The sequence below is a fragment of the Oncorhynchus nerka genome, linkage group LG19 (genome assembly GCF_034236695.1).
Source record: "Oncorhynchus nerka isolate Pitt River linkage group LG19, Oner_Uvic_2.0, whole genome shotgun sequence".
Taxonomy (NCBI): domain Eukaryota; kingdom Metazoa; phylum Chordata; class Actinopteri; order Salmoniformes; family Salmonidae; genus Oncorhynchus; species Oncorhynchus nerka.
The window spans coordinates 4619752-4631875 of NC_088414.1; the positions used below are offsets into that span (position 1 = coordinate 4619752).

The 12124-nt window shown below is 45.9% G+C and overlaps 1 protein-coding gene across 5 annotated transcripts in view; it reads left to right on the forward strand.

The window, feature by feature from the left end:
- Positions 1-11261, forward strand: part of LOC115147132 (2-oxoglutarate dehydrogenase complex component E1-like) — a 61998-nt gene extending 50737 nt beyond the window's left edge. For all 5 annotated transcript variants that reach the window (XM_029689161.2, XM_029689158.2, XM_029689160.2 and 2 more), the window contains 12 exons: positions 2083-2235; positions 3228-3330; positions 5250-5378; positions 5709-5859; positions 7104-7231; positions 7399-7577; positions 7801-7872; positions 8008-8136; positions 8270-8342; positions 8819-8982; positions 9112-9266; positions 9437-11261. In XM_029689161.2, the coding sequence (XP_029545021.1) occupies positions 2083-2235; positions 3228-3330; positions 5250-5378; positions 5709-5859; positions 7104-7231; positions 7399-7577; positions 7801-7872; positions 8008-8136; positions 8270-8342; positions 8819-8982; positions 9112-9266; positions 9437-9557 (1557 nt within the window). In that variant the 3' untranslated portion in view covers positions 9558-11261. The remainder of the gene's footprint in view (positions 1-2082; positions 2236-3227; positions 3331-5249; positions 5379-5708; positions 5860-7103; positions 7232-7398; positions 7578-7800; positions 7873-8007; positions 8137-8269; positions 8343-8818; positions 8983-9111; positions 9267-9436) is intronic.
- The last annotated feature ends 863 nt before the right edge of the window (positions 11262-12124 follow it).

Sequence of the window (12124 nt, forward strand, 5' to 3'; positions counted from 1 at the left end):
TTACACCTGTTCATTTCTCTCAGATCTCCACAAGTGTCTAGGGGTAGGGGCTAGGGAGTGTTTCTGGACAGGACCCCACAACCCTTCGGGTGTGTAGTGGACCTACAGCACAACACTTGAGGCATTGGTTGGATGTTTAATTCCATTGCTATACACACACAGATGTTCACAGGTGTAAGCTGGACACACCCACAGCACCCTATCAGGCTGATCAGACAGGTCTGATCTGTAAAACAGGATATATTTACATGTCTACTATTCAAACCCTTCCTTCATTCCGAGCCGAGTACAACAAGTGTAGACTTTACCTTATCCAACAGTGCAGTTCAAGAAGAGTTAAGAAAATATTTACCAAGTAGACTAAAATAAAAAGTAATTATAAAAAGTAACACAATAGGAATAACAATAATAAGGCTATATACAGGGGGTACCGGTACCGAGTCAGTGTGCAGGCTATATACAGGGGGTACCGGTACCGAGTCAGTGTGCAGGCTATATACAGGGGGTACGGTACCGAGTCAGTGTGCAGGCTATATACAGGGGGTACCGGTACCGAGTCAGTGTGCAGGCTATATACAGGGGGTACGGTACCGAGTCAGTGTGCAGGCTATATACAGGGGGTACCGGTACCGAGTCAGTGTGCAGGCTATATACAGGGGGTACGGTACCGAGTCAGTGTGCAGGCTATATACAGGGGGTACCGGTACCGAGTCAGTGTGCAGGCTATATACAGGGGTGCGGTACCGAGTCAGTGTGCAGGCTATATACAGGGGTACGGTACCGAGTCAGTGTGCAGGCTATATACAGGGGTACCGGTACCGAGTCAGTGTGCAGGCTATATACAGGGGGCGGTACCGAGTCAGTGTGCAGGCTATATACAGGGGGTACCGGTACCGAGTCAGTGTGCAGGCTATATACAGGGGGTACCGGTACCGAGTCAGTGTGCAGGCTATATACAGGGGGTACGGTACCGAGTCAGTGTGCAGGCTATATACAGGGGGTACCGGTACCGAGTCAGTGTGCAGGCTATATACAGGGGGTACGGTACCGAGTCAGTGTGCAGGCTATATACAGGGGGTACGGTACCGAGTCAGTGTGCAGGGGTACAGGTTAGTTGAGGTCATTTGTACATTGCTGCACTTTGGCTGTTGTTAAATCACTTGACTGTCATTCAGACAGTATCTCCGATGAGATACATCCATGAAAACAATTATAGCAGCTCCAAACAGTTGTACACTACTAGAGATGCACACTGGTACCCTAGTTTATAGAAAGACCCAAATATGTAGCCCAAACAGTTGTACACTACTAGAGATGCACACTGGTACCCTAGTTTATAGAAAGACCCAAATATGTAGCCCAAACAGTTGTACACTACTAGAGATGCACACTGGTACCCTAGTTTATAGAAAGACCCAAATATGTAGCCCAAACAGTTGTACACTACTAGAGATGCACACTGGTACCCTAGTTTATAGAAAGACCCAAATATGTAGCCCAAACAGTTGTACACTACTAGAGATGCACACTGGTACCTAGTTTATAGAAAGACCCAAATATGTAGCCCAAACAGTTGTACACTACTAGAGATGCACACTGGTACCCTAGTTTATAGAAAGACCCAAATATGTAGCCCAAACAGTTGTACACTACTAGAGATGCACACTGGTACCCTAGTTTATAGAAAGACCCAAATATGTAGCCCAAACAGTTGTACACTACTAGAGATGCACACTGGTACCCTAGTTTATAGAAAGACCCAAATATGTAGCCCAAACAGTTGTACACTACTAGAGATGCACACTGGTACCCTAGTTTATAGAAAGACCCAAATATGTAGCCCAAACAGTTGTACACTACTAGAGATGCACACTGGTACCCTAGTTTATAGAAAGACCCAAATATGTAGCCCAAACAGTTGTACACTACTAGAGATGCACACTGGTACCCTAGTTTATAGAAAGACCCAAATATGTAGCCCATGCAGGAAACATGCCATAACAAGCTGATTTATAATGTGTGTGTGTGTGTGCGTGTGTGTGTGTGTGTGTGTGCGTGTGTGCGTGCGTGTGTGTGTTACAGGTGTGTTACAGGCGTAACGGCCACAATGAGATGGACGAACCCATGTTCACCCAGCCTCTGATGTACAAGCAGATCAAGAAGCAGAAAGGAGTCCTACAGAAATACGCTGAGAAACTCATAGCAGAGGGAGCTGTCACCAGACAGGAGTATGAGGTAACATATTTTGCCATATACACTGAGTATGCCAAACATTAGGAACACCTTCCTAATATTGAGTTGCAATCCCCCCTTTTGACTTCTGAACAGACTAATTTCATCGGGGCAAGGACTCTGCAAGGTGTCGAAAGCGTTCCACAGGGATGCTGGCCCATGTTGACCACAATGTTTCCCGTAGTTGTGTCAAGTTGGCTGGATGTCCTTTGGGTGGTGAACCATTCTTGATACACACGGGAAACTGTTGACTGTGAAAAACCAAGCAGTTCCTGACACAGGCAGGTGCGCCTGGCACGTACTACCATTCCCCGTTCAAAGGCACTTAAATATTTTGTCTTGCCCAATCACCACCTGAATGGCACAAATACACAAACCAAGTCTCAATTGTCTAAAGGGTTAAAAACAAGTGACATCAATAAGGGATCATAGCTTTCACCTGAATTCACCTGGGCAGTCTATGTCATGGAAAGAGCAGGTGTTCTTAATGTTTTGTGCACTCAGTGTATACTATACACCATAGACTGCCCATATACATCATGTAGCATAAACAGTCCTTACAAACCTCTACTTGCAGTAGATATTATATTCTGTCCTCTGTCTTTATATGAAAGACTGTCCTTATACATCATGGAGCATAAACAGTCCTTATAAACCTCTACTTGCAGTAGATATTATATTCTGTCCTCTGTCTTTATATGAAAGACTGTCCTTATACATCATGGAGCATAAACAGTCCTTACAAACCTCTACTTGCAGTAGATATTATATTCTGTCCTCTGTCTTTATATGAAAGACTGTCCTTATACATCATGGAGCATAAACAGTCCTTACAAACCTCTACTTGCAGTAGATATTATATTCTGTCCTCTGTCTTTATATGAAAGACTGTCCTTATACAGACTGTACTCGCTGATTGATATGAGGCACCAAGGTGTTGTTGTTGAGGATGACTTAATTGACCATTAAATGGATATTAACCCTCTCCCCTCTAGGAGGAGATTGCCAAGTATGACAAGATCTGCGAAGAGGCTCACGCTCGCTCCAAAGACGAGAAGATTCTACACATCAAACACTGGCTAGACTCACCCTGGCCCGGTCAGTGTGTGTGTGTGTGTGTGTGTGTGTGTGTGTGTGTGTGTGTGTGTGTGTGTGTGTGTGTGTGTGTGTGTGTGTGTGTGTGTGTGTGTGTGTGTGTGTATGTGTGTGTGTCTGTGATAACCTAAGTTTTACAATATATTGTAAGTGCATAAGTGCATACAGTACCAGTCAAAAGTTTGGACACACCTACACATTCAAGGGTTTTTCTTTATTTCTACATTGTAGAATAATAGTGAAGACATCAAAACTAAACTATGAAATAACACATATGGAATCAGGTAGTAACCAAAAAAGTTTTAAACAAATATATAAATATATTTTTCATTTTGCATTCTTCAAAGTATCCACCCTTTGCCTTAATGACAGCATTGCACACTCTTGGAATTCTCTCAACCAGCTTCACCTGGAATGCTTTTCCAACACTCTTGAAGGAGTTCCCACATATGCTGAGCACTTGTTGCCTGCTTTTCCTTCACTCTGCGGTTCAACTCATCCCAAACCATCTCAATTGGGTTGAGGTCGGGTGATTGTAGAGGCCAGGTCATCTCATACAGCACTTACTCAGCCTGGAGGTGTGTTTGGTCATTGTCCTGTTGAAAGACAAATGATAGTCAGACTAAGCGCAAACCAGTTGGGATGGCTTACTGCTGCAGAATGCTGTGGCAGCCATGTTGGTTAAGTGTGCCTAGAATTTTAAATAAATCACAGTGTCACCAGCAAAGCACCCCGCACCATCACACCTCCTCCTCCATGCTTCACGGTGGGCATTTCACATGCGGAGAACATCTGTTCACCTACTCTGCATCTCACAAAGGTTGGAACCAAAAATCTCAAATTTGGACTCATCAGACCAAAGGACAGATTTCCACCGGTCTAATGTCCATTGCTTGTGTTTCTTGGTCCAAGCAAGTCTCTTCATATTATTGGTGTCCTTTAGTAGTGGTTTCTTTGCAGCAATTCGACCATGAAGGCCTGATTTCACAGTCTCTTCTGAACAGTTTATGTTGAGATCTGTCTGTTACTTGAACTCTGTGAAGCATTTATTTGGGCTGCAATTTCTGAGGCTGGTAACTCTAATGAACTTATCCTCTGCAGTAGAGGTAACTCTGGATCTTCCTTTCCTGTGGCAGTCCTCATGAGAGCCAGTTTTATCATTGCTCTTGATGGTTTTTACAACTGCCCTTGTAGAAACTTTCAAAGTTCTTGAAATTTTCCACATTGACTGACCTTCATGTGCTAAACCAATGATGTACTGTCATTTCTCTTTGCTTATTTGAGCTGTTCTTGCCATAATATGGACTTGGTATTTTACCATATAGTGTTGTCTTCTGTATAGCACCCCTACCTTGTCACAACACAGCTAATTGTCTCAAACGCATTAAGAAGTAAAGAAATTCCACAAATTAACTTTTAACAAGGCACACCTGTTAATTGAAATGCATTCCAGGTGGCTACCTCATGAAGCTGGTTGAGAGAATGCCAAGAGTGTGCAAATCTGTCATCAAGGGTGGCTACTTTGAAGAATCTCAAATATAAAATATACATACACCGGGCAAAAGTTTTAGAACACAGGTTTTAGAACACAGTTTTAGAACACAGGTTTTAGAACACAGTTTTAGAACACAGGTTTTAGAACACAGGTTTTAGAACACAGTTTTAGAACACAGTTTTAGAACACAGGTTTTAGAACACCAACTCATTCAAGGGTTTTTCTTTATTTGTACTATTTTCTACATTGTAGAATAATAGTGAAGACATCAAAACTATGAAATAACACATATGGAATAATGTAGTAACCCAAAAAATGTCCAAACTTTTGACTGGTACTGTATTTGTGTGTGTGTGTGTTTTAAGCATACACTCTGTGTAAGCATACACTAACAGTGTGTATTCTTTATCAATGTGAGTGTGTGTAGGTTTCTTCAACATGGATGGCCAGCCCAAGAGTATGACCAGTCCGTCTACAGGCCTGACTGAGGAGGAGCTGGGACACATAGGACACATTGCTTCATCTGTCCCTGTGGAAGACTTCACTATACATGGAGGTAGACAACCACGCACATACACAAACCCATACACACACATACACACACGTGTGGACACACACACTACCTGTGGAAGACAAGTACAGCGTAACCTATGTACATGCTCACATATCCTCGTGTGTGTGTGTGTGTGTGTGTGTGTGTGTGTGTGTGTGTCAGGTCTGAGTCGTATACTAAAGGTTCGTGCGGCGATGGTGGGCCAGCGTGTGTGTGACTGGGCTCTAGGAGAGTACATATCCTCATCCATCTATGTGTGTGTGTGTGTGTGTGTGTGTGTGTGTGTGTGTGTGTGTGTGTGTGTGTGTGTGTGTGTGTGTGTGTGTGGTTCAGGTCTGAGTCGTATACTAAAGAGTCGTGCGGCGATGGTGGGCCAGCGTGTGTGTGACTGGGCTCTAGGAGAGTACATGGCCTTTGGCTCGCTGCTCAAGGAGGGGACACACATACGTCTCAGCGGACAGGACGTGGAGAGAGGAACCTTCAGGTACCACCGCCTCTGTCAATGTTATGACTGTATGTTGGACTAAAGTCTCTTGTTTGACAGCGTTATGTGTTATTTGTCGTTGCTGAATTATATATTTACGTTTTATTTAGAATTGTTTGCTGCTAAATGCTGAATTGCAGCATAAATCTGTAGTAATTAAGTAAATATAATACAATAAAACATGAAAATATGAGATATACAGTGCATTTGGAAAGTATTCAGACCCCTTTTCAACATTTTGTGACGTTACAGCCTTATTCTAAAATGTATTACATCGTTTTTTCCCTCATCATTCTACACACAATGCCCCACAATGACAAAGAATAAACAGGTTTTTATGAATTTACCACATAACTGAATTTACCACAGATGGACTCCAATCATCTCAAGGATGATCAATGTAAACAGGATGCACCTGAGCTCAATTTCGAGTCTCATAGCAACGGGTTTTCGCTTTGTCATTATGGGGTATTGTGTGTAGATTGATGAGGAAAAACATGAATTGAATCCATCTCAGAACGAGGCTGTAACGTAACACAATGAGGATAAAGTGAAGGGGTCTGAACACTTTCCGAATGCACTGCAGTATACAATATTACAGTTGAGCAGCATTAAGTCTCACCAAGTAAGGCGTAGGGCTGTTGTGGTATCTGTCAGTCCGAGTAGGGGGAAGGTTCAGTTCAGTTTGTGAAAGGATCGGGTAGATCTGACATGGCCTCTTGTCTGAGGCAGCCATTTGTTGTAATCCTGGGATTTTGCTGCAGAGGTGGGTACGGCGGGACTCCAAGGACTGCAAGCCCATGTCACTGCATGCAGTCGGAGGATGTGTAGGTGGGGCTCATGGTGATTGTGTTGGATCTTCTCCAGTTGGTTGTGTTGCTTTGAGACCTGGGTGCCAAACTGAGGCGCTATTGTCACATATTGGTGGTATATTAACTCTTGTTTACTCTCTCTCTCTCTCCATGTCTCTCCCTCGCTTCTACCCACCCCTCTACCTCTCCCCTTCCCTCTCTTTTCTCTACCCATAACTCTCTATCTCTCTCTCTCTCCATGTCTCTCCCTCGCTTCTACCCACCCCTCTACCTCTCCCCTTCCCTCTCTTTTCTCTACCCATAACTCTCTATCTCTCTCTCTCTCTCCATGTCTCTCCCTCGCTTCTACCCACCCCTCTACCTCTCCCCTTCCCTCTCTTTTCTCTACCCATAACTCTCTATCTCTCTCCTTCTCCATCTCCCTCTATACAGTCACAGACACCATGTTCTCCATGACCAGAATGTAGATAAGAGGATCTGTATTCCCATGAACCACATCGCTCCTAACCAGGCTCCATACACTGTCTGTAACAGCTCTCTGTCAGAGTACGGAGTATTGGGTTAGTACACACACATATAGACACACACGTACATGTACGCAGACATGCGCACACACATGCAGTCTATTATTTTGCTGTCTTTAGGGTACATTATGAGGAGTTGTCTGTTTTTTTAGTTCCCTCATGCTTTCTGACCTGAACATCTCTCTCCTTTCCTCCCCCTCTAGGTTTCGAACTGGGTTTTGCCATGGCTAGTCCCAATGCTCTGGTTCTGTGGGAGGCCCAGTTTGGGGACTTCCACAATACAGCCCAGTGTATCATAGACCAGTTCATCTGCCCAGGACAGGCCAAGTGGGTCAGACAGAACGGAATAGTCCTACTGCTACCCCATGGCATGGAAGGAATGGTAGGAACTACTGTCTGTCCGTCCATCCATCTGTGAGGCAGAGTATGTGAGTATGTGTGTGTGTGTGTGTGTTTACGTCCGCCCGTCTGTCTGCCTCAGTCTCTGAGAACAGAATAGCACTGCTGCTCCCACCACTTATCTATAAGTCTGTCTTCGCTTTGAAGAACATTGTCTGTTCTCACAAACGGATGATAAACTACATATCCCATGATCCTGTACTCAGGGTCCAGAGCACTCGTCAGCCCGACCAGAGAGGTTCCTGCAGATGTGTAATGAAGACCCGGATGCATACCCTGTAAGTGTGTGTGTGTGTGTGTGTGTGTGTGTGTGTGTGTGTGTGTGTGTGTGTGTGTGTGTGTGTGTGTGTGTGTGTGTGTGTGTGTGTGTGTGTGTGCGTGTGTGTATAACCTGTCCCTTCTGTCATGCATAGAAATTCTCTGCTGAGGAGTTTGCTGTGCGTCAGCTGTATGACTGTAACTGGATCATAGTCAACTGCTCTACACCAGCTAACTACTTCCACGTCCTCCGCAGACAAATACTACAGCCCTTCAGGAAGCCTGTGAGTACCACACACACACACACACATATACATTCAGGTTTACAGAACCACGTCCTTCACATACACTCTACACACACACATCTCTCCTCTTTTTCCCTTATTTTCTCCCTCTATCTTTCTCTCTGCCCTCCAGCTGATAGTCTTCACCCCCAAGTCTCTGCTGCGCCACCCTGACGCCAAGTCCAACTTTGACGACATGCTGACAGGTGAGGGAGGGATGGAGGGAGATGAGGGAGGATTTAGGTTAGCAAGGCGAGGAGGTTGGAAGCTAGCTATGGTCATGATGGCTCCTTTTAACATCTGATGTACAGTACTGTAGTTAAGTTATTCGGTAGCAAAGCTATCTTAGCTAAAATATCTGGTGGAACGGGATGAGAGCGATTGTCTGAAGTGTCTGCTTGTCACCAGACCTGAGTTCAAATGGTATTTGCTTTCAATCAAATGCGCTGAGCGGGGGTCGCACTTTGGGGATTATTCCATTGGGTTCCATTGCACCAGGCAATTATTTGAAAGAAAACAAATACTATTTAAATACTGCTTCTCAGACCAATGAGAGACGAATGAGTGTGTGTGTGTGTGTGTGTGTGTGTGTGTGTGTGTGTGTGTGTGTGTGTGTGTGTGTGTGTGTGTGTGTGTGTGTGTGTGTTTCTATACTGTGTGCTTGTGTGTGTGTGTGTTTCAGGTACCCACTTCCAGCGTCTGATCCCAGACAGTGGTCCTGTGTGTGAGAAGCCAGATGGGGTGAAGAGGATTGTGTTCTGTACTGGGAAGGTCTACTATGAACTGACCCGAGAACGCAAGAACAGAGGCATGGATAATACTGTGGCCATTGCACGCATAGAGCAGGTATATACACACACACACACACACACACACACACACACACATGCATACATGCACACAGGTACAGTTCACACACACACACTTCCAATCTCATCTCTCTCTCTCTCCTCCATCTATCTCTTTCTCCTCCAGCTCTCTCCCTTCCCGTTTGACCAGGTGAAGGTGGAGACAGATCGTTATCCCAACGCTGACCTGGTGTGGTGCCAGGAAGAGCACAAGAACCAGGGTTACTATGACTACGTCAAACCCCGCCTCCGCACCACCGTTGACCGCACTCGCCCCGTTTGGTACGACCAGCCTCCTTCACTCACACCTGCTCACAGGGGAAGATATCAAGGAATAATTTGATTGAACCTGGTCAAAGAGTTGTGTTTTGTATTAAATGTGTTCTCGCTTCTTTCTCATGTTTGTATGTGTGTATGTGTGAATGTGTGTTTATGTATGTGTGTGTGTGTAGGTATGCTGGTCGTGGGCCAGCAGCAGCTCCAGCTACAGGGAACAAAGCAGCTCACCTGGTGGAGTTACAACGCTTCCTAGATACAGCGTTTAACCTGGACGCATTCACTGGGCAGTCCTAACACGCTTATACTATAATCCCTATGCCCTATACTCCTCAATCTCAACTCTGGACCTCCCAGCCAGTTCCACTGCGTTTTTTCATTGTCCCCTCTAATCAGGGCCTGATTTAGACCTGGGACACCAGGTGGGTGATTCCCCTCTAATCAGGGACTGATTTAGACCTGGGACACCAGGTGGGTGATTCCCCTCTAATCAGGGACTGATTTAGACCTGGGACACCAGGTGGGTGATTCCCCTCTAATCAGGGACTGATTTAGACCTGGGACACCAGGTGGGTGATTCCCCTCTAATCAGGGCCTGATTTAGACCTGGGACACCAGGTGGGTGATTCCCCTCTAATCAGGGACTGATTTAGACCTGGGACACCAGGTGGGTGCAATTAATTATCTGGTAGAACAGAAAACCAGCAGGCTCCGGACCTCGTAGGGCCAGAGTTGAATACCACCGACCCTATACACCACACACTACCCTTACCTCACCTGCTGAAGTTACACTGCTTTTTAGCCAGGTTTTAACCTGGATGTATACACTAGAGTCTTAGTAGACTTATACCCTAGACTCTAACCCCAACACCCTTAATCCTACTCGTATCCCTCGTACTCGTATCCCTAAACCAGCATAAACTGGATAGTCTTAACACACTTACCCTGAACCCTCATTCAGTTTCTGTATATTATTTATATATCAAGACACACTATGAACTATCTGCTATGAAAGACCTTAGATACAATGATACGCACACTGACTGACCTTAGGTCCTCTTGCAATATAGGGAAATGTCCATGCAGTTTGACAATGGATCCATTTTAAGAGGAATGGATTCAACCATACAAATGCCCTCCATTTTCCTCTCTCACTTTCTATCTCACTACTCATTCTCCATTTTCCTCTCTCACTTTCTATCTCTCACTACTCATTCTCCATTTTCCTCTCACTTTCTCTCTCACTACTCATTCTCCATTTTCCTCTCTCACTTTCTATCTCTCACTACTCATTCTCCATTTTCCTCTCTCACTTTCTGTCTCTCACTACTCATTCTCCATTTTCCTCTCTCACTTTCTATCTCTCACTACTCATTCTCCATTTTCTACTCATTCTCACTTTCTATCTCTCACTACTCATTCTCCATTTTCCTCTCTCACTTTCTATCTCTCACTACTCATTCTCCATTTTCCTCTCTCACTTTCTATCTCTCACTACTCATTCTCCATTTTCCTCTCTCACTTTCTATCTCTCACTACTCATTCTCCATTTTCCTCTCTCACTTTCTATCTCTCACTACTCATTCTCCATTTTCCTCTCTCACTTTCTATCTCTCACAACTCATTCTCCATTTTCTCCATCCCTCTCTTCCTCTAACCCTCTTTCATGTATTCTTCCCATTCATCATCTCTTTCATTCCCCTCTTATTCTTTCTCTCTCCTTGACCACTCACCTCCTTCTCTTTTCTCCTCCTCCCTACTTTTCCCTCTCTTCCACCTCCTGTGCCAAATGTAAACAAACTGTTGGGAGATGAGAGATTACTATTATATTATATAAAAACAGTGTATAAGCTTTGCTAGTAACTTATGAAGAGACAAGGTAAAAATGCTTACTGGTCTGGTGGGGATCTCTTTCGGAAAAGTAAAGGATTTATTTATTTTCGCATAGTGTTCTGTTTGTTCTTTAATCATTTATTCATTCAATAAAGACATTGTTGGTGTCATCGTGTAAGCCTTCAAATGCTTTTCAGGTATCTCATATCTTACATATTAATAACTTATCAATAACATATATCACGGGTGTGTCAGCAGTGCTCAGTTTATTTTACCAATAAACATTGTGACGTCATCAACACTCATTCCGATTAGCTGGGCCTGGCTCCCCTGTGGGTGGGCCTGGCTCCCTGTGGGTGGGCATGGCTCCCCTGTGGGTGGGCTCCAAAGTGGGTGGGCCTGGCTCCCCTGTGGGTGGGCTCCAAAGTGGGTGGGCCTGGCTCCCTGTGGGTGGGCCTGGCTCCCCTGTGGGTGGGCTCCAAAGTGGGTGGGCCTGGCTCCCCTGTGGGTGGGCTCCAAAGTGGGTGGGCCTGGCTCCCTGTGGGTGGGTCTGGCTCCCTGTGGGTGGGCATGGCTCCCCTGTGGGTGGGCCTGGCTCCCTGTGGGTGGGCTCCAAAGTGGGTGGGCCTGGCTCCCCTGTGGGTGGGCTCCAGAGTGGGTGGGCCTGGCTCCCTGTGGGTGGGCCTGGCTCCCTGTGGCTGGGCCTGGCTCCCCTGTGGGTGGGCTCCAAAGTGGGTGGGCCTGGCTCCCTGTGGGTGGGCCTGGCTTCAACGCAGGTGGGCCTGGCTCCCTGTGGCTGGGCCTGGCTCCCCTGTGGGTGGGCCTGGCTCCAAAGCAGGTGGGCCTGGCTCCAAAGTGGGTGGGCCTGGCTCCAAGGCAGGTGGGCCTGGCTCCCCTGTGGGTGGGCTCCAAAGTGGGTGGGCCTGGCTCCAAAGTGGGTGGGCCTGGCTCCAAAGCAGGTGGGCCTGGCTCCCCTGTGGGTGGGCCTGGCTCCAAAGCTAAAGCAGGTGGGCTTGGCTCCCCTGTGGGTG